This window comes from Doryrhamphus excisus, linkage group LG14 (assembly GCF_037039965.1).
Source record: "Doryrhamphus excisus strain RoL-2023G ecotype Guam linkage group LG14, RoL_Dexc_Guam_v1.1, whole genome shotgun sequence".
NCBI classification, from domain to species: Eukaryota; Metazoa; Chordata; class Actinopteri; order Syngnathiformes; family Syngnathidae; genus Doryrhamphus; species Doryrhamphus excisus.
In genome coordinates this window covers 17872645-17895901 of record NC_136370.1, presented here as the reverse complement: position 1 = coordinate 17895901, position 23257 = coordinate 17872645, and the positions used below count along the sequence as shown (strand labels likewise).

At 37.7% G+C, this 23257-nt stretch overlaps 2 protein-coding genes across 2 annotated transcripts; both read left to right on the top strand.

Annotated features, from left to right (window-relative positions):
* The first annotated feature begins 404 nt into the window (after window positions 1-404).
* LOC131140712 (delta-like protein 4) lies at window positions 405-14100 on the top strand. Its single transcript, XM_078796104.1, has 11 exons — window positions 405-770; window positions 862-1113; window positions 2437-2494; window positions 2896-3159; window positions 4926-4986; window positions 6478-6608; window positions 6695-6864; window positions 8086-8305; window positions 9663-10335; window positions 10408-10516; window positions 12797-14100. The coding sequence occupies exons 1-11, from the start codon at window positions 717-719 to the stop codon at window positions 12800-12802; spliced, it is 1998 nt and encodes a 665-aa protein (XP_078652230.1). The 5' UTR covers window positions 405-716; the 3' UTR covers window positions 12803-14100.
* Window positions 14101-16576: 2476 nt separating this feature from the next.
* LOC131140307 (glutathione-specific gamma-glutamylcyclotransferase 1-like) lies at window positions 16577-19516 on the top strand. The gene is made up of 3 exons (XM_058090588.2): window positions 16577-16883; window positions 17011-17046; window positions 18917-19516. The coding sequence occupies exons 1-3, from the start codon at window positions 16722-16724 to the stop codon at window positions 19322-19324; spliced, it is 606 nt and encodes a 201-aa protein (XP_057946571.2). The 5' UTR covers window positions 16577-16721; the 3' UTR covers window positions 19325-19516.
* The last annotated feature ends 3741 nt before the right edge of the window (window positions 19517-23257 follow it).

Genomic DNA, 23257 nt, shown 5'->3' with positions numbered 1-23257 from the left:
ATATTATATTACATTACATTACATTACATTACATTACATTACATTACATTACATTACATTACATTATATTATATTATATTATATTATATTATATTATATTATATTATATTATATTATATTATATTATATTATATTATATTATATTATATTATATTATATTATATTATATTATATTATATTATATTATATTATATTATATTATATTATATTTCTTAAGAGCTGCACTACTTGTCCGTGAAACAATGCAAGCCTGCACAACCACAAACATGACGCCAATAAAAAAAAAGGAGTGCGTTGCGTGTGCGTGGGAGTAGGCGGGGTTTATTGTCACGTCCAAGCAGCTGGGGCATAGGGGCATATATAAGCCGGAGGGGGGCCGTGAAAAAGCCCCACAGTGGGGTGTCAACATGCACTGATGCTCGTCCACATGCATGCACCAGCATCACTGCAGACTCCACGAGTGTCGCTAAAGCAGCACAACAACACCAACAAATTCCCACAAGTGACCGCCACGATGGATGGACAACACAAAGACCGCAGAATGACTCACTTGTGGATATTGACGTTCTTGATATCGGTCTAATACTTGCACTGGATAACTTGGTTTTTTGGGTTTTTTTTGGAGCTGGATCTTCTACTTCCGGATTATATTTATTATTTTAGCAATTTTGGACTAAGCACTACACTTCCAGGATACGCACATTAAGTTCTAAAGGATGGCCGTTTGGTTCACATCTATCCTTGTAATAGTTGTACCATGTTTTACTCAGGTATTGTCACCCTTGTAAAAAACTACAGGGTGGTTTTTGTAAAAATAGCATTTTCTGTGCTGAAATCTCGCTCCCTGTTTATTATTATTAGGTTCTGGGATCGGGTGTGTTCGAGATCGATCTGCATCATTTTGACAATTCCAAAGCTTTGCTGGCGAACGGAAAGAGCTGCGGTATGACAGGCTGCAGGACTTTTTTCACGGTTTGTTTGAAGAACTTCCAAACGGTGGTGACTCCCGGGGGTTGCCTCTTCGGCAAAGCCGGCACTCGAGTCCTGGGCGCCGATTCGTTCAGCATGATGCCGGACACCAGGCTGCGTTTGCCGCTCAACTTCACGTGGCCGGTAAGAATCGATTGAAATGTGCATGTAAATGTTGTAGATTGGACTTTTGTTTTTTGTTGAGGTGGCTTATTTTAAATACGTTTATGAACATATACATATATTCATGTAAAAAGTGTCATAAAAGGTCACTAAATGTTTCTGTTATGCTTATTTGCTAAACATATAAGCCATCGTTTCACAGCTTTGCTTAATTAGATAAAATACATTGGTTAAAAATTATACAAAAATTAAGATATTAGGCAGAAATTATGCCATTAATTTATTAGAATTTATTATGTATAAATATATAATAAATATTATATATATAATTTATTATACATAAATAAATATAATAATATACATAATTATAATAAATATATTTATTATATAATTTATTATAATTCATTTGTCAATTACATATAATGATTTGGTTGTTAAAAGCTAAGTGAAAAATATCTATCTAATAATCTATCTATCCATCGAATAATAATTTATCTATCTATATCTATCTAATAATACAAAAAATAAGATATTATGCAGAAATTCTGCCATTAATTTATTATATATAAATATAATAATGAATATAAATAATTATAATAAATATAACAATATATATATATATATTTATTATATAATTTATTATAATTTATTTGTCGATTACATATAATAATTTGGTTGTTAAAAGCTAAGTGAAAAATATCTATCTAATAATCTATCTATCTAATAATAATCTATCTCTCTATATCTACATAATAATACAAAAATTAAGATATTATGCAGAAAATTATGCCACAAATTTATTATATATAAATAAATATAATAATGAATATAAATAATTATAATAAATATAATAATATATAGATATTTATTATATAATTTTTATAATTTATTCGTCCATTATATATAATAATTTGGTTGTTGAAAGCTAAGTGAAAAATATCTAATAATACAAAAATGTAGATATTATGCAGAAATTATGCCATTAATTTTTATAATTTATTATACATAAATACATATAATAATAAATATGAATAATTCTAATAAATATATATATATATTTATGATATAATTTATTATAATTTATTTGTCAATTACATATAATAATTTGGTTGTTAAAAGCTAAGTGAAAAATATTTATCACTTGGAATTGAATGTTTTGCACAAATCCTATTCATGTCGGTTAATCGTATGCATTTATGTTTATATTCATATGTTTTTTTATATTATTTTTATTTTTTGTCACAGTTTTAAACTCTCAAAATGCACTGTGAGATTGCATAAAGTGTCCAACTGTCCAACATCAAGATTTCAGTGAAGTTTATTTCCTAATTTGTCCCTCCCCAGGGTGCTTTCTCTCTCATTATTGAAGCCTGGCATTCAGAGACGACAGAGGAGCCTGGAGGTAAAACGGCTTTATAAACAAATCACCACTAGAGGGAGACAAACACAACACTTATTACCCATTGACTTATTACATCACACATTTCCCAAATCAATAACGAGCAATGGAGGTGTCAGGTGATAACAAATCCATCTGGTATTGTCCGAGGACTTGGGCTTGAGTCCACTAGGATGTCTTGTGACTCACACGACACGGAAAGCTCTCCAAAACAATTGCAACTTCCTTTGTTTTATTTTGTCCCAGCGTGGGAAAGTGCACCATGTTAAGTGAACACAGGAGACTTTGCCAATTTTTTTTTTTTTAATACAAAAACCCCAACTTTTACATAGTCTTTATTATAAATATCATATTTATGTACATTTACATAAACTGACATTAACAACTTGTCTTCCTTCTCGTAGATACCACCAACCCTGAATTGTTGATTGGCTCTTTTGCCATCCAAAGACAGTTGGGAATAGGGAATGAGTGGTCCCAGGATGTGCAGAGCAGGACGCAGACGGAGCTAAGGTACTCATACCGCTTCATCTGCAATGACAATTACTACGGGGACACTTGTTCCAAAATATGCGCTCCGAGAGACGACCTTTTTGGCCACTACACCTGCAAGCCTGACGGGCAAATAGCGTGTCTGCCAGGATGGAAGGGACAATACTGCCAAGAACGTAAGCACGAGTAAAAAGACACCATATGGATTTTTTTTTTTACATTTTTTAATGCATTTTATTTGTTATAAAAGGTCAGAAATCAAAGTCTTGTAGTAGTAGTATAGCGTGTGCAGTTTGACTTTGTTTTAAGGATGACCGTTTCTGTCAGCATTTCACAGCTTTGCTTAATTAGATAAAATACATTGGTTATAATAATACAAAAATTAAGATATTAGGCAGAAATTATGCCATTAATTTATTATAATTTCTTATCTATAAATGTAATAATAAATATTAATAATTATAATAAATATAATATATATAATTTATTATATGTAAATAAATATAATAATATAAATAATTATAATAAATATATTTATTATATAATTTATTATAATTCATTTGTCAATTACATATAATGATTTGGTTGTTAAAAGCTAACTGAAAAATGTCTATCTAATAATCTATCTATCTAAGAATACAAAAAATTTATATTATGCAGAAATTATGCAATGAATTTAATATATCTAATTATAATATATATATAATACATATTTATTATATAATTTATTTGTCGATTACATATAATGATTTGGTTGTTAAAAGTGAAAAATATATTTTATAAAAGGTCAGAAATCAAAGTTTTGTAGTAGTAGTAGTATAGCGTGTGCAGTTTGACTTTGTTTTAAGGATGACCGTTTCTATCAAAAGTGTCATAAAAGGTTATTTGCAAAACATATAAAATTTACAAAAAATTAAGATATTAGGCAGAAATTATGCCATTAATTTATTATAATTTATTATATATAAATGTAATAATAAATATTAATAATTATAATAAATATAATACATATATAATTTATTATATATAAATAAATAATACATAATTATAATAAATATAATAATAAATATATTTATTATATAATTTATTATAATTCATTTGTCAATTACATATAATGATTTGGTTGTTAAAAGCTAAATGAAAAATATCTATCTATCTAATAATAATCTATCTATCTATATCTATCTAATAATACAAAAATTTTGATATTATGCAGAAATTATGCCATAAATTTAATACATCTAAATAAATATAATAATGAATATAAATAATTATAATAAATATAATATTATATAATTTATTATAATTAATTTGTCGATTACCTATAATGATTTGGTTGTTAAAAGTGAAAGTGAAAAATATCTTTTATAAAAGGTCAGAAATCAAAGTCTTGTAGTAGTAGTATAGCGTGTGCAGTTTGACTTTGTTTTTGCTTTAAATGCGCTGCAAAATTGAAAGTGTTGAAAGTAGACAATATAAAAAAAAATTGGCGTACTTTTCTGTGTAAGCGGGCGCGTGCGTGTTTTAACGTGTTTAATCCACGGAGGTGCTCTATGAGGAAGGAGCACACGCCCCCGGGGGTTAATCGCGGCATTATAGGCCGCCACGCGCCACTAAATTGCGGCCTCTATTGTTGTTGCGGCGGCATACGGGGGGCTCGAACTGCCCAACAACAACAACAACAATGGGGCAGCTGTCCTGATTTTTTTTTTTTTTTTTTTTTTTTTTTCCGCTTGCCTCTTTAAGAACAAGCATCTGCTCTGCACCAAAGCAACCAGCCATTTAACAGCATGCAAAATCAATGTCACATGTAGACAATATCACAGCGGCCATATTGGGCCTTCCCATTAAAAAAAAAACACCAGGAAAGCAAGTTTACTTAAGAAGAGTCGTTGCATGAATGAGGAATTTAATATCCTTTAATATCGTTTTTTTTTCACAGCAATCTGTCTCGAAGGATGCAATGAAAGTAATGGGAACTGCACATTACCCGGAGAATGCAAGTACGTATTGAGTTATGATTATTATTATTAATAAAGAAAAATTTAATTCCTCCATTCAAAAGACATTTTTTTAAACGATTATTAAAATATGTTAAAACACTTCAGGAAATTTTTTTTCCCACGTGATGATGATGTTTATCATCTTTGAGGAAGTAATTTTTAATGTAAGAATAACAATAATAATGTTTATTTTTATGTGTATTTCTTATTTTTATGAGCTTCCACTTTAATAGCAGTTAATATATTAACATATATGTTTATTTGTATTTTTTTAAAATTTAATACTAATGAAAAATACAAATGAACTAGAGCGTTATATTATATCATATCAGTTATCAGCCGATATGATAGTGATATATGAAAAATGACATATGAACGCATATGTCAGTATGAACACAGTATGTCCTGTATACACTATCTATTTTTTTGGTCCCTTTTTTATCCCTAAAATTACGATATTGTTTATATTATATGTATGTATATGTATATGATTTCATTATTTTTTTGTCACATATTAATACTATCTATTTGAAAATAATTTGTTTTCTTAAACGCCCATTTGTATTATTACATCCCTGACTCATATTTACCATATTTTAAGTTTTACACACATTCACATTATTTTTGGTTAAATATCACAGCCCCACAGCTAGGAGACCCGAGTTCGATTCCACCCTCGGACATCTCTGTGTGGACTTTGCATGTTCTCCCCGTCCCGTCCGGGTACTCCGGTTTCCTCCCACATTCCAAAAACATGCTAGGTTAATTAGCGACTCCAAATTGTCCATAGGTATGAATGTGAGTGTGAATGGTTGTTTGTCTATATGTGCCCTGCGATTGGCTAGGAAGACAGCTGGGATAGGCTTCAGCACCGCCCGCGACCCTCGTGAGAAAACGCGGTAGAAAATGAATAAATATTACATATTTTGGCGAGTGGTTAGCGCGCAGGCCCCACAGCAAGGAGACCCGAGTTCGATTCCATGTTCTCCCCGTGCATGTGTGGGATTTCTCCGGGTACTCCGGTTTCCTCCCACATTCCAAAAACATGCTAGGTTAATTAGCGACTCCAAATTGTCCATAGGTATGAACGTGAGTGTGAATGGTTGTTTGTCTATATGTGCCCTGTGATTGGCTGGCCACCAGTGTAGGCGGGTGTACCCCGCCTCTCGCCCAAAGACAGCTGAGATAGGCTCCAGCACACCCCCTTCCCCAACCCGAACCCTTGTAAGGATAAGCGGTAGAAAATGAATAAATGACTGCAACAATACATTTTAACAAGGATGCAAAAACGCTACAGCCCTGACAAAGAGGCAAGCTAGAAGAACCGTGAATGTGCCCTGTGATTGGTTGGTGACCAGTCCAGGGTGTACCCTGCCTCTCGCCCAAAGACAGCTGGGATAGGCTCCAGCACCGCCCTTCATAATAATAATAATAATAATAATAATAATAATAATAAAAATAATAATAATAATAATAGTGGTGTTTCAACAGATGCAGAGAAGGCTGGCAGGGCGTCTTTTGTGACGTGTGTAAACTCCACCCATCGTGTAAACATGGTACCTGCACAGAGCCGTGGCAGTGCTCCTGCAAAGAAGGCTGGGGGGGCATATTTTGTGACCAGGGTATGTGACGTCGAAGTCAAAGTCATGTAAAATAAATATGGATATATTGTACATATATATATATATATTTTTTTCCATTTTTCCAGATTTAAACTACTGCACTCATCACAAGCCGTGCACCAACGGGGCCACGTGCATGAACACGGGTCAGGGCAGCTACACCTGCGCCTGCTTGCCGGGCTTCACGGGGGTCAACTGCGACTCCGAGGTCAGAGATTGTGACAGACGGCCGTGTCGCAACGGAGGCAACTGCTTAGTGAGTCCGGAAGTCCCTCTCTCTCCTTTCCCACAACACAGGCTTTCCTGTTTTTGTTGTTGCCTTTGCCTATCTGCGAGTCCAGGAGGATGCCATTGATTGTCAAGTCCCGAATGACCCAATTCCCAGTTTACAGTGTACTGTAAATAGGATGCAAGCTAAGGATAGCAGCATTTGCTTAGGCTTAGAACCATTTGAGAACAGGATATGAAAAAAAAAAATTTACGTACGTGACAAAAAAATTAAATTAAATTAAATTAAATTAAATTAAATTAAATTAAATTAAATTAAATTAAATTAAATTAAATTAAATTAAATTAAATTAAATTAAATTATGCATTATTAAAAAACCAACAACCTTAAACTGTATTATGGAAAGCAGGAAGTGAACAAATGTAACAGTTACTAATTGTAAAAGTACCAGAAGGAGGGGTAGGATTTAATAAGCTTTGCTTCTTCCTACTTCTTTTGGACATATGGAACTGTGAACTGATTATGAGATGCATTCAATTGTAATCTGATGCATGTTCAAATGTAATAAAACCATTAAAAAAATTAAAAAATTGAAAAAAAATTTTTGATTTAAAAAATCCAATTAAATATAATTAAATTATATTAGGAAAGCAGGAAGTGAACAAATGTAACAGTTACTGATTGTAAAAGTACCAGATGGAGGGGTAGGATTTAATAAGCTTTGCTTCTTCCTACTCCTTTTGGACATGTGGAACTGTGAACTGATTATGTGATGCATTCAATTGTAATCTGATGCATGTTCAAATGAAATAAAACCATAAAAAAATAAAATAAATTAAAAAAATTCAAAACATTTTTTTTCTGATGTATTTTTTATTAAAAAAAATAAAAAAATAATTTAAATTAAAAAAATACAATTAAATAAAATTAAATTATATTAGGAAAGCAGGAAGTGAACAAATGTAACAGTTACTGATTGTAAAAGTACCAGATGGAGGGGTAGGATTTAATAAGCTTTGCTTCTTCCTACTCCTTTTGGACATGTGGAACTGTGAACTGATTATGGGATGCATTCAATTGTAATCTGATGCATGTTCAAATGTAATAAAACCATAAAAAAAATAAAAAAATTGAAAAAAATGTTTTTTTTAAATTTTGGATAGCAGCCTTTGCTTAGGCTTGTTTAGGGAACATTTTGAGAACAGGTTATGAAAAAAAAAAAACATTTATTTCTTTTTCTAACTCCAGGAATCAGACAGTGGCTTCAGGTGTGAATGCCCACGAGGTTTTGCTGGGGAACACTGCGAACAAAAGACGCTGACGTGCATGGATGCGCCCTGCTTGCTCGGCGGAAAGTGCAAAGAGACAGAAAATGGTCATAGTTACATTTGCGAGTGTCCGGCAGGGTACACGGGACTCAACTGTGAGAAGAAAGTGGATAAATGCACGTCCCTGCGATGCACCAACGGTAACCGCACCTCACTCCTTGTATCATTTACTTTTGTATCAATCGGGTGGCGTATAAATGGCGGGACAACACCTGGAAAAGCTGGAAAAGTAGTTGGAGTTTCACCGTCAACACTAGGGGTGTGGATTGGCAACAATCTGGCGATACGTATCACGATACTAGGCTCACAATACTGTTAACAAGATATTGATATTTTTTTGTTTTTCTTGGAGTTAAAGATTATTCATTCATTCATTTTCTACCGCTTTTCCTCACGAGGGTCGCAGGGGGTGCTGGAGCCTATCCCAGCTGTCTTGGGGCGAGAGGCGGGGTACACCCTGGACTGGTGGCCAGCCAATCACAGGGCACATATAGACAAACATGCTCATATCACCTCATACTTCGGTACGTGATGAAAAAAATTAAATTAAATTAAATTAAATTAAATTAAATTAAATTAAATTAAATTAAATTAAATTAAATTAAATTAAATTAAATTAAATTAAATTAAATTAAATTAAATTAAATTAAATTAAATTAAATTAAATTAAATTAAATTAAATTAAATTAAATTAAATTAAATTAAATTAAATTAAATTAAATTAAATTAAATTAAATTATGCATTATTGAAAAAAAACAAGAACAACCTTAAACTGTATTATGGAAAGCAGGAAGTGAACAAATGTAACAGTTACTGATTGTAAAAGTACCAGAAGGAGGGGTAGGATTTAATAAGCTTTGCTTCTTCCTACTCCTTTTGGACATGTGGAACTGTGAAGTGATTATGTGATGCATTCAATTGTAATCTGATGCATGTTCAAATGAAATAAAACCATAAAAAAATTTCAAAAAATTAAAAACATTTTTTGATTAAAAAAATCCAATAAAAAAATATAAAATTATAGGAAAGCAGGAAGTGAACAAATGTAACAGTTACTGATTGTAAAAGTACCAGATGGAGGGGTTAGGATTTAATAAGCTTTGCTTCTTCCTACTCCTTTTGGACATGTGGAACTGTGAACTGATTATGTGATGCATTCAATTGTAATCTGATGCATGTTCAAAAAAAATAAAACCATTAAAAAAAATAAAATAAATTAAAAAAAATTCAAAACAATTTTTTTCTGATGTATTTTAAAGCAGGAAGTGAACAAATGTAACAGTTACTGACTGTAAAAGTACCAGATGGAGGGGTAAGATTTAATAAGCTTTGCTTCTTCCTACTCCTTTTGGACATGGGGAACTGTGAACTGATTATGGGTTTTGTCAATTTGTGTAGAAATCCAAAATGTGTCCACACTTTGTGGACTTTTAAAAAGTGATTTTTATGATATCTGTGTGAAAAGAGCCCGACCAATCATATTCTTTGCTCCTTAGGCGGACACTGCGTGACGCACCGCAACCTTCGTGTGTGTAGCTGCCGCGGCGGCTTCACCGGCCTACGCTGCGAGATCAACATCAACGAGTGCGCCAGTAACCCCTGCGCCAACGGCTCCACCTGCGTGGACCGCATCAACGACTACACCTGCACCTGCCCGCCGGGCTACACCGGACGCCGCTGCGACAAAGCCACCGACCGCTGCACCTCCTGGATCTGCCGCAACGGCGGAACCTCCACGCACGTGCCTTCATCCAACAGCGCCAACACAGGCTGGGAGTCCAACGAGAAGCTCAACTTGGGGGCCATCGTCTTGGGCGTTGGCTTGATGGCGGCGCTGGCGCTCTCCTGTATATTCATCGCGGTCATGCATCGCGTGAGGAAGCAGCGAAGGAAACAGCAGGCCTCCGAGACTATGAACAACCTCTCCAAGGCGGACTTCCAGAAAGAGAACCTCATATCCACGCTGGAGCTCAAGAACACCAACAAGATGATGGATTTGGAGGTGGATTCTCACTTCTCCAGCGAGAAGTCCAACCACAAACACACAAACCACTTCCACGTGGACTATAAAACATCCACGAGGTACAAAGATGAACAATCCCTCTTGGACAAAGACGAAAACTGTGAAAAGATGATAGAAGATAAAAAGCATCTGAGTAGAATGTACAGGTAAGATGTTTTCATTCACAGGTGAAGGAATTGAACAAGTTGAATCCTAACCGCCGAGATCTGTCTTTGCAGTGAAAGGCCAGAATGCAGGATATCAACGATATGTTCTTCCAGGGAGTCAATGTACCAGCCTGTCTTTGTGATGGCGGAGGAAAAACATGAATGCATCATTGCAACTGAGGTAAGGTCCGCTAAATGGAATCAAACTCAAAAGTTCTTACATATCACCTTTCATGCTAACGGCTTTACAGTATCTTAGACGTCTCACAATCATTATTATTACAGTAGTATGTGGGTAGTATGTGTGTATGTGTATGTGCCCTGTGATTGGCTGGCCACCAGTCCAGGGTGTACCCCGCCTCTCGCCCCAAAACAGCTGGGATAGGCTCCAGCACCCCCGTAACCCTCGTGAGGAAAAGCGGTAGTAGAAAGGAAGGAAGGAAGGCATACTCAAGTGGAAGGAAGGAAGGAAAGAAGGAAGGAAGGAAGGAAGGAAGGAAGGAGGGAGGGAAGAAAGGAAGGAAGGAAGGGAGGAAGGAAGGAAGGAAAGAAGGAAAGAAGGAAGGAAGGAAGGAAGGAAGGAAAGAAGGAAAGACGGAGGGAAGGAAGGAAGGAAAGAAAGAAGGAAGGAAGGGAGGAAGGAAGGAAAGGAGGGAGTAAGAAAGGAAGGAAGGAAGGAAGGAAAGAAAGATGGAAGGAAGGAAGGAAGGAAGGAAAGAAGGAAGGACGGAGGGAGGGAAGAAAGGTAGGAAGGAAGGAAGGAAGATAGGAAAGGAAGGAAGGAATAAAGGAAGGGAAGGACGGAGGGAAGGAAGGAAGGAAGGAAGGAAGGGAGGAAGGAAGGAAGGACAGAGGGAAGGAAGGGAGGAAGGAAGGAAAGGAGGAAGGAAGGAAGGAAGGGAGGAAGGAAGGAAGGAAGGAATGAAGGAAGGAAGGAAGGAAGGAAGGAAGGAAGGAAGGGAGGGAGGAAGGACGGAGGGAAGGAAGGAAGGAAAGAAAGAAGGAAGGCAGGAAGGGAGGAAGGAAGGAAAGGAGGGAGGAAGGAAGGAAGGAACGAAGGAAGGAAGGAAGGAAGGAAGGGAGGGAGGGAGGAAGGAAGGAAAGAAAGAAGGAAGGCAGGAAGGGAGGAAGGAAGGAAAGAAGGGAGGAAGTAAGGAAGGAAGGAAGGAAGGAAGGAACGAAAGAAGGAAGGAAGGAAGGAAAGAAGGAAAGACGGAGGGAAGGAAGGAAGGAAAGAAAGAAGGAAGGAAGGGAGGAAGGAAGGAAAGGAAGGAGGAAGAAAGGAAGGAAGGAAGGAAGGAAAGATGGAAGGAAGGAAAGAAGGAAGGACGGAGGGAGGGAAGAAAGAAAGGAAGGAAGGAAGGAAGATAGGAAAGGAAGGAAGGAAGGAAGGAATAAAGGAAGGGAAGGACGGAGGGAAGGAAGGAAGGAAGGGAGGAAGGAAGGAAGGAAGGAAGGAAGGAAGGAAGATAGCAAAGGAAGGAAGGAAGGAAGGACGGAAGGAAGGAATAAAGGAAGGGAAGGACGGAAGGAAGGAATAAAGGAAGGGAAGGACGGAAGGAAGGAAGGAAGAAAAAAGAAAGGAAGGAAGGAAGGACGGAGGGAAGGAAGGAAGGAGGGAAGGAAGAAAGGACGGATGGAAGGAAGGACTGAAGGAAGGAAGGAAGGAAGGAAGAAAGGAAGAAAGGAAGGAAGGAAGGAAGGAAGGAAGGAAGGACAAAAGGAAGGAAGCTCTCCAGTGTGTTTCCAGACTCAATTGAGCACCTGTGGGGCATACTCAAGAGGAAGGAAGGAAGGAAGGAAGGAAGGAAGGAAGGAAGGAAGGAAGGAAGGAAGGAAGGAAGGAAGGACGTAGAGAACAAGAACTACAAGGTAGCTACCAGTTCCCCAGTGTGTCTCCAGACCCAATTGAGCACCTGTGAGGCATACTGAAGCGGAAGGAAGGAAGGAAGGAAGGAAGGAAGGAACAAAGGACATGGAGAACTACAAGGTCGCTACCGGCTCCCCAGTGTGTCTCCAGACCCAATTGAGCACCTGTGGGGCATACTCAAGAGGAAGGAAGGGAGGAAGGAATAGCCAAAAACTTACCACTTCCACACGGATAGGGAGGATAACTATTAACAGTTATTTAACCTTTAACATGAACATGAATCAAACGTAATAATTTTTTCTGTGTACATGATACCATACAGCATCCATATCAAACTTGCACGGGCCGCACTAACATTAAACTTTCCTATCAAGGCGGGGGCCTCAAACTAGTGTCATGCGGGCCACATTTGGCCCGCGGGCCGCGTGTTTGAGACCCCTGCGCTATATAGTTCAACTGTCCAGGTTACTAAGCATCTATTTGATGGGCAAACAGCTAATTGGGAAATTTGTGGATTAGAGTAGGGATTTGTGTACTATAATCGCAGTCTTCCCTTTTCGGTCACTAATGTTGTTTTCTTTCTGTTTTTAGGTTTAATAAACGGAAGACGAGACCACCATTTGTTGTTGTGGACTGTTTACAAGCGTGGAGAGACTGGGATTTATTTAAATGCAAAGTTGCTGCTCTTGAAAACTTGATAACTGGATGGAGTCCGTGCGCTCCTCAAATGCAATAGAACTTAAAGCAAACAAAAATCTTTGGACGAATGTAAACGACAACATTGGGACATCCCGGAGTCACATTTGTTGTGACTTTTCCGGGTTTTATCCAAGGAGACTCACGGCCCCCGGAGACTCATGCTTGTATGTTAACAAGGACAAAACGCTTATTGCGGCAATCAACACATAAACAATAAAAAAAAACTGCATAGTGCTCGGTGGAAAACCTGCTGAAAACGGTTCATTTTTTTTTTTGTAGTCACAGAATGTCCAGATCACGGAGCCTTAGTTTATATTTAAACAAAACATTGTGCCCCCAACACCTTATCTTATCATAATTCCTTTGCACAGAACAAAAAAAAAAGAATCAAAACAATCCAACGCTATAATCATATGCAGAAAAACTCAGAATAAGGCCTTGTTAACTTTGAAATATTATGCAAAAATCCTACTTAAGACAAGTAAGTGACTATTTTACCAAGGACGCCTTTAATGGAAATGACTCAACCAGTAATGTCATTTTAGTATTTCAATAATTATTTAAGAATATGACGCACTGATCTGTTTTATACATAAATATATATAAATGATTATTTTGTACATAGTGTATATTTATGTTGAAATTAGAAGTATGTTTGGTAAATTGATGCACCAAAAGTGTGAATTTATTTTTAAAGTGTTTTTTTTGTGTGGTGTTTATTATTATTATTATTATTATTGTTGCTGTTATTATATTATATAGCTATATAAGGAAAGAAACCCTGAATACGTATGTGGTACACTGTTTATTTGTTGGTCAAATAGAGACTAGAAGAGGGGTTTTCAAGGGAGGTGCGGTAGCTTGAGAAAAATAAAGAAGAACATATTTTCAATATTATTGAATCTTCAATATTATTTTAAGTACGTATAAGGAGGAGGAGGTTGGGAGGTCTCACTCTGCTCCGCTTTGAAAGCTCCTAATCTAGAGTCTATTTAAGTGGCATTTCTATGGGTTCCATTTGTGTGTTTTCATGACATCTAATGTGTGATGTGGAATCAGTGTGCAAGCAATCATCGTTCAGTGGACTCCACAATAATTGGCAGCAATGTAAAAATGTCCTTAATCAATTATGAATATAAATATATATATACATTTTTTAAGCTGTATGCAGAAATAAATAATCAATGTGGTCTTTCAAAGGGATGTTTGTGATGATACGTAGTGATCTATCTATCCATCCATCTATCCATCTATGTATCTATCCATCTATCTAGTTTCTAGTATCAATCTATCCATCCATCCATCCATCCATCCATCTATCCAGTATCCATCCATCTATGTATATAACTATCTACATATCTATCCATCCATCTATGTATCTATCCATCTATCGAGTATCCATCCATCCATCCATCCATCTACGTATCTATCTATCTACGTATCCATCCATCCATCCATGTATCTATTTATCTATCTAGTATCAATCTATCCATCCATCCATCCATCCATCTATCCAGTATCCATCCATCCATCTACGTATCTATCTATCTACATATCCATCCATCCATCCATGTATCTATTTATCTATCTAGTATCAATCTATCCATCCATCCATCCATCTATCCAGTATCCATCCATCCATCTATGTATCTATCCATCTATCTAGTATCAATCTGTCCATCCATCCATCCATCCATCCATCCATCATCCATCCATCCATCTATCCAGTATCCATCCATCCAGTATCTAATATCAATCTATCATCCATCCATCTATCCAGTATCCATCCATCCATCCATCCACGTATCTATCTATCTACGTATCTATCCATCCATCCATCCATCTATGTATCTATCCATCTATCTAGTATCCATCCATCCATCCATCCATCTACGTATCTATCTATCTATCTACGTATCTATCCATCCATCCATCCATCTAGTATCAATCAATCAATCAATCTATCCATCCATCCATCCATCTATCCAGTATCCATCCATCTAGTACCTAGTATCAAACTATCAATCGATCTATCCATCCATCCATTCATCCATCCATCTATCTATCTATCTATCTATCTATCTATCTATCTACGTATCTATCCATCCATCCATCCATCCATCTAGTATCAATCAATCTATCTATCCATCCATCCATCCATCCATCTATCCATCCATCCATCCATCCATCTATCCAGTATCCATCCATCTAGTACCTAGTATCAATTTATCAATCTATCAATCTATCTATCCATCCATCCATCCATCCATCCATCCATCCATCCATCCATCCATCTATCTATCTATCTATCCATCTATCTAGTATCCATCCATCCATCCATATACGTATCTATCTATCTACGTATCTATCCATCCATCCATCCATCTAGTATCAATCAATCAATCTATCCATCCATCCATCCATCTATCCAGTATCCATCCATCTAGTACCTAGTATCAATCTATCAATCGATCTATCCATCCATCCATCCATCCATCCATCTATCTATCTATCTATCCATCTATCTAGTATCCATCCATCCATCCATATACGTATCTATCTATCTACGTATCTATCCATCCATCCATCCATCTAGTATCAGCGTAGTATCTATCTATCTATCTATCTATGTATCTATCTATCTATGTATCTATCTATCTATCTATCTATCTATCTATCTATCTATCTATCTATCTATCTATCTATCTATCTATCTATCTATCTATCTATCTATCTATCTATCTATCTATCTATCTATCTATCTATCTATCTATCTATCTATCTATCTATCTATCTATCTATCTATCTATCTATCTATCTATCTATCTATCTATCTATCTATCTATCTATCTATCTATCTATCTATCTATCTATCTATCTATCTATCTATCTATCTATCTATCTATCTATCTATCTATCTATCTATCTATCTATCTATCTATCTATCTATCTATCTATCTATCTATCTATCTATCTATCTATCTATCTATCTATCTATCTATCTATCTATCCATCCATCCATCCAAACCCAGACCCCCTGAGAGATGAGTCTTGGTCCTCTTGCATGTGAACTCTGGTTCACTTGATCTGAAATCTGATCTTATGATCTGACAACAGCATCAAGGCTTTTCACACAGCTATGTCCTTTCCTCACCACTTGGGGGCACTAACTTTTACATCAAGTTCCAAAACATATTCTTCCCTAAACAAAAAAAGCCAAGTCAAAATGAAAGAGACAAGGCTGCACCTGAACTAACCACGGACATTTAATGAGCTTAAAGGAGTAGTGCTATAACACTGCAGCTCAATGGGCCTATTTAGGGGTAATGTGATTACTGGCTGGGGCAGCCACTCGTGGAACACAAGACAATCACAAGACAAAAACACACACAAAAGAGTCAATAAGTATCGTTATTATGGAGACACATCCTAATAACGATACTTAGCGTACGGGAATTGTGAGCCCCCTTGAAACCTTTCCTTTCACTTCCGGATGAGGAGTTCTGTTTTGACTGAGCAGCGGGAAGAAATGCTGTGACTCAACAAGTGATATCCGTCCAAGTCCCGCCCCCTCCGTATTCCCATTGGACGGTACCTTGTGGCTTGTGACGTCACATGAATAACAAATACACGTGTTGGCCCAAACGAAAGGAGCGCGCCTTAAAAAAAAAACTGGAGCATTTAAAGGAGCTTTACGTGCATCATACCTGTAGCATGTACGACGCTTTAGAGAGAGAATATCATTTTTAGGGACTTTTTTTTCGAGGAATAAAAATATATTTGTTTTGTTGTAAGAAGCTAACAGCTGCTAGCAGTCATGACACCACAGGAGATGAATAGTAGTCAATGGATATTTGGCTATGGCTCCTTAGTGTGGAAACCTGATTTTGTCTACCAGAGAAGAAAAATAGGCTATATAAAGGGCTACAAACGTCGATTCTGGCACGGAGATGACTTTTATCGAGGAGACAAGGAGAATGTAAGCACTTTTCCACTTATATATATATATATATATATATACTATATAATACTACTGTATATAGTGATGCATCATGTGTGTCAACATGTTCTCATCATCATCACCATGTGTTTCTAAATCTCCACAGCCAGCAAGAGTGGTGACACTGGTAGAGGATCAGGAGGTAAGTCATCATACAGATACTAGATATGTAACTAGAAGTGCATATACTATTAATAGCATGCAACAGCATTCCTATTTTACTGAGGCGCCATCGCCAACCATAGAACCTGCTTACAACAAAGTCGCAACATGAGGAAAACTATATATATACTGTACATTTGATCCAAGGAATTTTATTCCACTTAAAGTGGAGTAATGTGTGGTCAATAATATATAATAATATAAATGTGGATAGTATAACTTAAAAACTTCAATGATAACTTCAGTTAGCTTAGTTCTATTGTTGTACTGTGAAAATAAAGGAACAGGATATCCCGCATACTCTCAATTCAACATTTTTTTTTTATCCCACTCAGAAAATAGGTATAAATAATAACCAAAATATATATAAAATAATTTAATAGGTATAATAAAATGTGTTTTTTTCACAGAAAACACACAAAGATGTGATAATAAAGGTCAAAAGTACTGCATGCATTTACCGCTGTTTCAAAAAAAAAAGTCCATAACTTTAGTTCAAAAAGAACTGCGATTTTACCCTTTTTGTTTGGCTGTCCTTGAACACAACATAGTTGCAAAGAGAGGCAAAAAAAGACTTATATATCACTTCCACGCCGTGACTCAGATACCATCTGTTATCTGAGTACACACTAATGTACAAACAAAAAGGCCCCGGTCTTGTACTTTAGTTCAGGTTTTGGACCTCAGAATTCTTTGTCAAACTCGAAAATATTAGATTAGTTAGCATAACTATTGTTTTTTTTTATAAACCAAATTCATGTCAGAATTATTATTTTTTTGAGCATGTAAACATTACACATCAGGAGAGTTATTTTGTAGTTAAATGAGGTCATTTAGCGATTTCAGTGCAAAATCCAGCTCCAATACATGATAATAATAATAAGTGTGAATGATTGTTTGTCTAAATGTGCCCTGTGATTGGCTGGCGACCAGTCCAGGGTGTACCCCACCTCTCGCTTGAAGACAGCTGGGATAGGCTCCAGCACTCTCGCGACCCTCGTGAGGAAAAGCGGTAGAAAATGAAGGAATGACTGCAACAATACATTTTAACAAGTATGCAAAAACGCTACAGCCCTGACGAAGAGGCAGGCCAGAAGAACCGTGAAACACTATGATAAAAATAAAAATAAAAATAAAAATAAAAATAAAAATAAAAATAAAAATAAAAATAAAAATAAAAATAAAAATAAAAATAAAAATAAAAATAAAAATAAAAATAAAAATAAAAATAAAAATAAAAATAAAAATAAAAATAAAAATTTGGGTGCAAAACCAACCTGTGCAAAAAAAAAAAAAACAAAAAACAAAAAATACCGGGAAAAATGCAGGATTGTCAAAAAGTTGACCGCCGTTAACATTGAGTTTAGCAAACAATAAAGATACAATAAAGAAAAAAAAAACAGCCGAAATCAAGGTAACACAATAAAAACTTAACCCAAGGACACCACTACTCATTTCGTCACACAATACTAAATTAACAAACAAGTAAATGAGAAAACCCCATTTCCGCAATGGAGTTCAGGGTGCAATCGGCGCACTAACAAAAGTAACCTTTCTTCATAATCTACACAACATAACGGCTTCAAATACGAAAGGTGGTAATAGTGAAAGGTGTGTGCATCTTACCGCAGAGTTTTTTTTATCTGTTAACCAAAAGCAAAGCTATTAAAGTCCTATTAAAGCTCGATATGGAGCTCATACATGCACCAATAATTATTACTCAGGACCAGCTGGTGCATTGATATAAAGCCATTATTTGTTTTTAATAACTTGGCTGAACCGTTACACGTTATCAACATATCTGATCATTATTGTCAGTTAATGATTGTCTGCCCCCCCCCCCCATGCAGGCTTGCACGTGGGGAGTGGCCTACGAAGTGGCGGATGCTCAGATAAAAGAGGCCTTACGGTATCTCAACATGAGAGAAGTGGTGCTGGGAGGTTACGTAACGGAAAAGGTCGAGTTCATCCCCCAGGAAAAGAGCGAGGACCCCCTCGTCGCCGTGGTGTACATCGCCACCTCTGACAGCCCCTCTTACCTGGGCCCGGCTTCGGACCAAGCTATCGCGGACCAGATTGCCGTCTGCAAGGGGAAGACGGGCCACAACATGGAGTATCTGTTCCGACTGGCTGACTTCATGAGGTTTTCCTGCCCCGAGGCCAAGGATGAGCATCTTTTCTCCATCGAGGCGGCCGTTGCGAATCTTTACCAAAATTGTGCAGCGGTACAAAAAGCCATCATCTTGGGAACGGTCTAAAAGACATAAAAAAAAGTCTTCATATTATCTAAACGTGAATGTGACACATTTAACTGATTGTTTTTGCCTGAATTATGACCGTTTCATTGTGATATTTGCTTCTTGTTCTTCTTTTTACTGTTATTTTATACAAACAAAACCTTGTCATGCACTTTTTTTTTTTGACTTTACTGAATTATATTTGAATAAAAATGCCTTGAAGTACAGTGACTCCAGTGTGGACTCTCCTATAGGTCATACTCAGACATCACGTGGCTCAGGAATGTACAGCTGCAATATTCTAGGAAATGCTGACTATTCATCTCAGGGCTGCTGGACCGTACAAGCAAACACAGCTTGAAGGGAGCCTCTGGGCAAGTCATTGTGGACCTCCTATAAATTGTAGCCTATAGCTTGGAAGTGGGAGGATACAGAATAACACATGTATGTTGGAAGAAAAACAATATTAGGCTTAACCGGTGCTTCTTGATTAGTGTATGGATTTGTAGTTTTCAGCATGCTTGTTGACTCTAGGAAAAATAGCATTGTCGTAGGGGGTGCTGGAGCCTATCCCAGCTGTCTTCGGGCGAGAGGCGGGGTACACCCTGGACTGGTGGCCAGCCAATCACAGGGCACATATAGACAAACAACCATTCACACTCACATTCATACCTATGGACAATTTGGGTCCTTCCTTCCTTCCTTCCTTCCTTCCTTCCTTCCTTCCTTCCTTCCTTCCTTCCGTCCGTCCGCCCGTCCGTCCTTCCTTCCTTCCTTCCTTCCACCCGTCCGTCCTTCCTTCCTTCCTTCCTTCCTTCATATCACAGAGCACATATAGACAAACAACCATTCACACTCACATTCATACCTTTTTGGGTCAAGACAATCTGGGTCCTTCCTTCCTTCCTTCATTCCTACTTTACTTCCTTCCTTCCTTCCTTCCTTCCTTCCTGCCAATCACAGGGCACATATAGACAAACAACCATTCACACTCACATTCATACCTATGGACAATTTGGATCCTTCATTCCTTTGTTCCTTCGTTCCTTTGTTCCTTTGTTCCTTTGTTCCTTTGTTCCTTTGTTCCTTTGTTCCTTTGTTCCTTTGTTCCTTTGTTCCTTCGTTCTTTCGTTCCTTCATTCCTTCGTCCCTTCCTTCCTTCCTTCCTTCCATCCTTCCTTCCTTCCTTCCTTCCCTCCATCCTTCCTTCCATCCTTCCTTCCGTCCTTCAATCCTTCCTTCCTTCCTTCCTTCCTTCCTTCCTTCCATCCGTCCGTCCGTCCGTCCTTCCTTCCTTCCTTCCTACCATCCTTCCTTCCTTCCATCTTTCCTTCCGTCCTTCCTCCCTTCCTTCCTTCCTTCTTTACTTCCTTCCTTCTTTCCATCCGTCCGTCCTTCCTTCCTTCCTACCGTCCTTCCTTCCTTCCATCTTTCCTTCCGTCCTTCCTTCCTTCCTTCCTTCTTTACTTCTTTCCTTCCTTCCTTCCTTCCTGCCAATCACAGGAACTGGACTGGTCGCCAGCCAATCACAGGGCACATATAGACAAACAACCATTCACACTCACATTCATACCTATGGACAGTTTGGATCCTTCGTTCCTTTGTTCCTTCATTCCTTCGTCCCTTCCTTCCTTCCTTCCTTCCCTCCATCCTTCCTTCCATCCTTCCTTCCTTCCTTTCTTCCTTTCTTCCTTCCTTCCGTCCTTCCATCCTTCCTTCCTTCCTTCCTTCCTTCCTTCCTTCCTTCCATCCGTCCGTCCGTCCGTCCGTCCGTCCGTCCGTCCTTCCTTCCTTCCTACTGTCCTTCCTTCCTTCCATCTTTCTTTCCGTCCTTCCTTCCTTCCTTCCTTCCTTCTTTACTTCCTTCCTTCCTTCCTTCCTACCAATCACAGGGCACATATAGACAAACAACCATTCACACTCACATTCATACCTATGGACAATTTGGATCCTTCGTTCCTTCGTTCCTTCGTTCCTTCGTTCCTTCGTTCCTTCGTTCCTTCGTTCCTTCGTTCCTTCGTTCCTTCGTTCCTTCGTTCCTTCGTTCCTTCGTTCCTTCATTCCTTTGTTCCTTCCTTCCTTCCTTCCTTCCTTCCTTCCTTCCTTCCTTCCTTCCTTCCTTCCTTCCTTCCTTCCTTCCTTCCTTCCTTCCCTCCATCCTTCCTTCCATCCTTCCTACCGTCCTTCCTTCCTTCCATCTTGCCTTCCGTCCTTCCTTCCTTCCTAACTTCCTTCCTTCCTTCCTTCCACTTGAGTATGCCCCACCGGTGCATAATCGGTCCCTTTTAATGTCTAAATCAGTGGTCTCAAACTCGCGGCCCGCGGGACTAAAATAAAAGCCTACATTTAGTACAGTTCTTTGCTTCTCTGCTTGTATAGTATGGGCTGAAATGTGGGCTGGGACAACAGTTCGGGTTTCATCTTCTTCTTCTGCATGGATTAAAAATCACATGGCCGCAACATGAGCATGGGTTGGACTAAAAAAAAATATATATGTTGTATGTGAAGATAAACAAGGCTACGGCACGAGAAGAATATTTCTGTGCAAAACGTTCAAAGAAATTCGAGTGGAAGTATGTAGGTCAAAGGTTTGAGTGGCAAAGAATCTGGTGTGTACACTTCATGCAACGTTCACATGCAATCGGGAACAAGTAGAGTCAGAGTCTCCTGATATGTGCAGATCTATCTTTACAACAAAACCAAAAGAAACTCTTGCTTGTCTTGTACACACAACCTGAGTGGATACAAAGAGTTCACAACAACCTGATGACTCAAAGAACGTTGTCAGACTACACCCTTGAATTCTATTTTTTTATTGTCGGCGTCAACAACAGGAGGTTGCAGAACCATACGTTTAGAATTTACCCACAGGGGGATAATTAAAATGTACTTCTTCGTGGATAATTGCATAAAAACATTCACAAAGCGTCATCACAACAAATGTAATAGACTGTAATATACAGCATATTGAATGAGTGAGATGATTTGTTTTTTTGAAAATTATAATGATATGAAAAACATTTTGTGGTATTCTCTTCATAAGAAAAGTAGCATTTAAAATGGGATAATTTGGGAGAGCATCAAAGATCATTCAAGACTTACAATGATTATACAGGGTCAGGCAAAATGAACTGACATATTGTAGGTTAAATAAAAGGCAAATAAAGTAAAATTAAAGAAAGTGTTTTTCAGTCATTCATTCATTCATTTTCTACCGCTTTTCCTCATGAGGGTCGCAGGGGTTGCTGGAGCCTATCCCAGCTGTCTTCAGGCAAGAAGCGGGGTACACCCTGAACTGGTCGCCAGCCAATCACAGGGCACATATAGACAAACAAACATTCACACTCACATTCATAGCTATGGACAATTTGGAGTCGCTAATTAACCTAGCATGTTTTCGGAATGTGGGAGGAAACCGGAGTCCCCGGAGAAAACCCACGCATGCACGTGGAGAACATGCAAACTCCACAGTGGAATCGAACTCGGGTCTCCTAGCTGTGAGGCCGTATTCTAGAAAATTCATTCATTCATTTTCTACCGACTACCCTCACAAGGGGTGCTGGAGTCTATCCCATCTGTCTTGGAGCAAGAGGCGGGGTACACTCTGGACTGGTGGCCAGCCAATCACAGGGCACATATAGACAAACAACCATTCACACTCACATTCATACCTATGGACAATTTGGAGTCGCTAATTAACCTAGCATGTTTTTGGAATGTGGGAGGAAACCGGAGTACCCGGAGAAAAACCACGCATGCACGGGGAGAACATGCAAACTCCACACAGAGATAGCTGAGGGTGGAATTGAACCCTGGTCTCCTAGCTGTGAGGTCTGCGCGCTAACCACTCGTCCACCGTGCAGCCCATATTTGCATATTAACAATAATTTATGGTTCCATTTATTACAGTGAGTCTTCCACGTCCTGATGCAGTAAAACAGTCCCAGACCATCA

Excerpts from the sequence above, each read along its gene's own strand:
- LOC131140712 (XM_078796104.1), top strand. The coding sequence starts at position 717 with ATGGCCGTTTGGTTCACATCTATCCTTGTAATAGTTGTACCATGTTTT. Across the intron at positions 771-861 it reads TTGTACCATGTTTTACTCAG|GTTCTGGGATCGGGTGTGTT; the intron begins GTATTGTCACCC and ends TATTATTATTAG. Across the intron at positions 6,609-6,694 it reads GGGCATATTTTGTGACCAGG|ATTTAAACTACTGCACTCAT; the intron begins GTATGTGACGTC and ends CCATTTTTCCAG.
- LOC131140307 (XM_058090588.2), top strand. The coding sequence starts at position 16,722 with ATGACACCACAGGAGATGAATAGTAGTCAATGGATATTTGGCTATGGC. Across the intron at positions 16,884-17,010 it reads ATCGAGGAGACAAGGAGAAT|CCAGCAAGAGTGGTGACACT; the intron begins GTAAGCACTTTT and ends AAATCTCCACAG. Across the intron at positions 17,047-18,916 it reads CACTGGTAGAGGATCAGGAG|GCTTGCACGTGGGGAGTGGC; the intron begins GTAAGTCATCAT and ends CCCCCCATGCAG.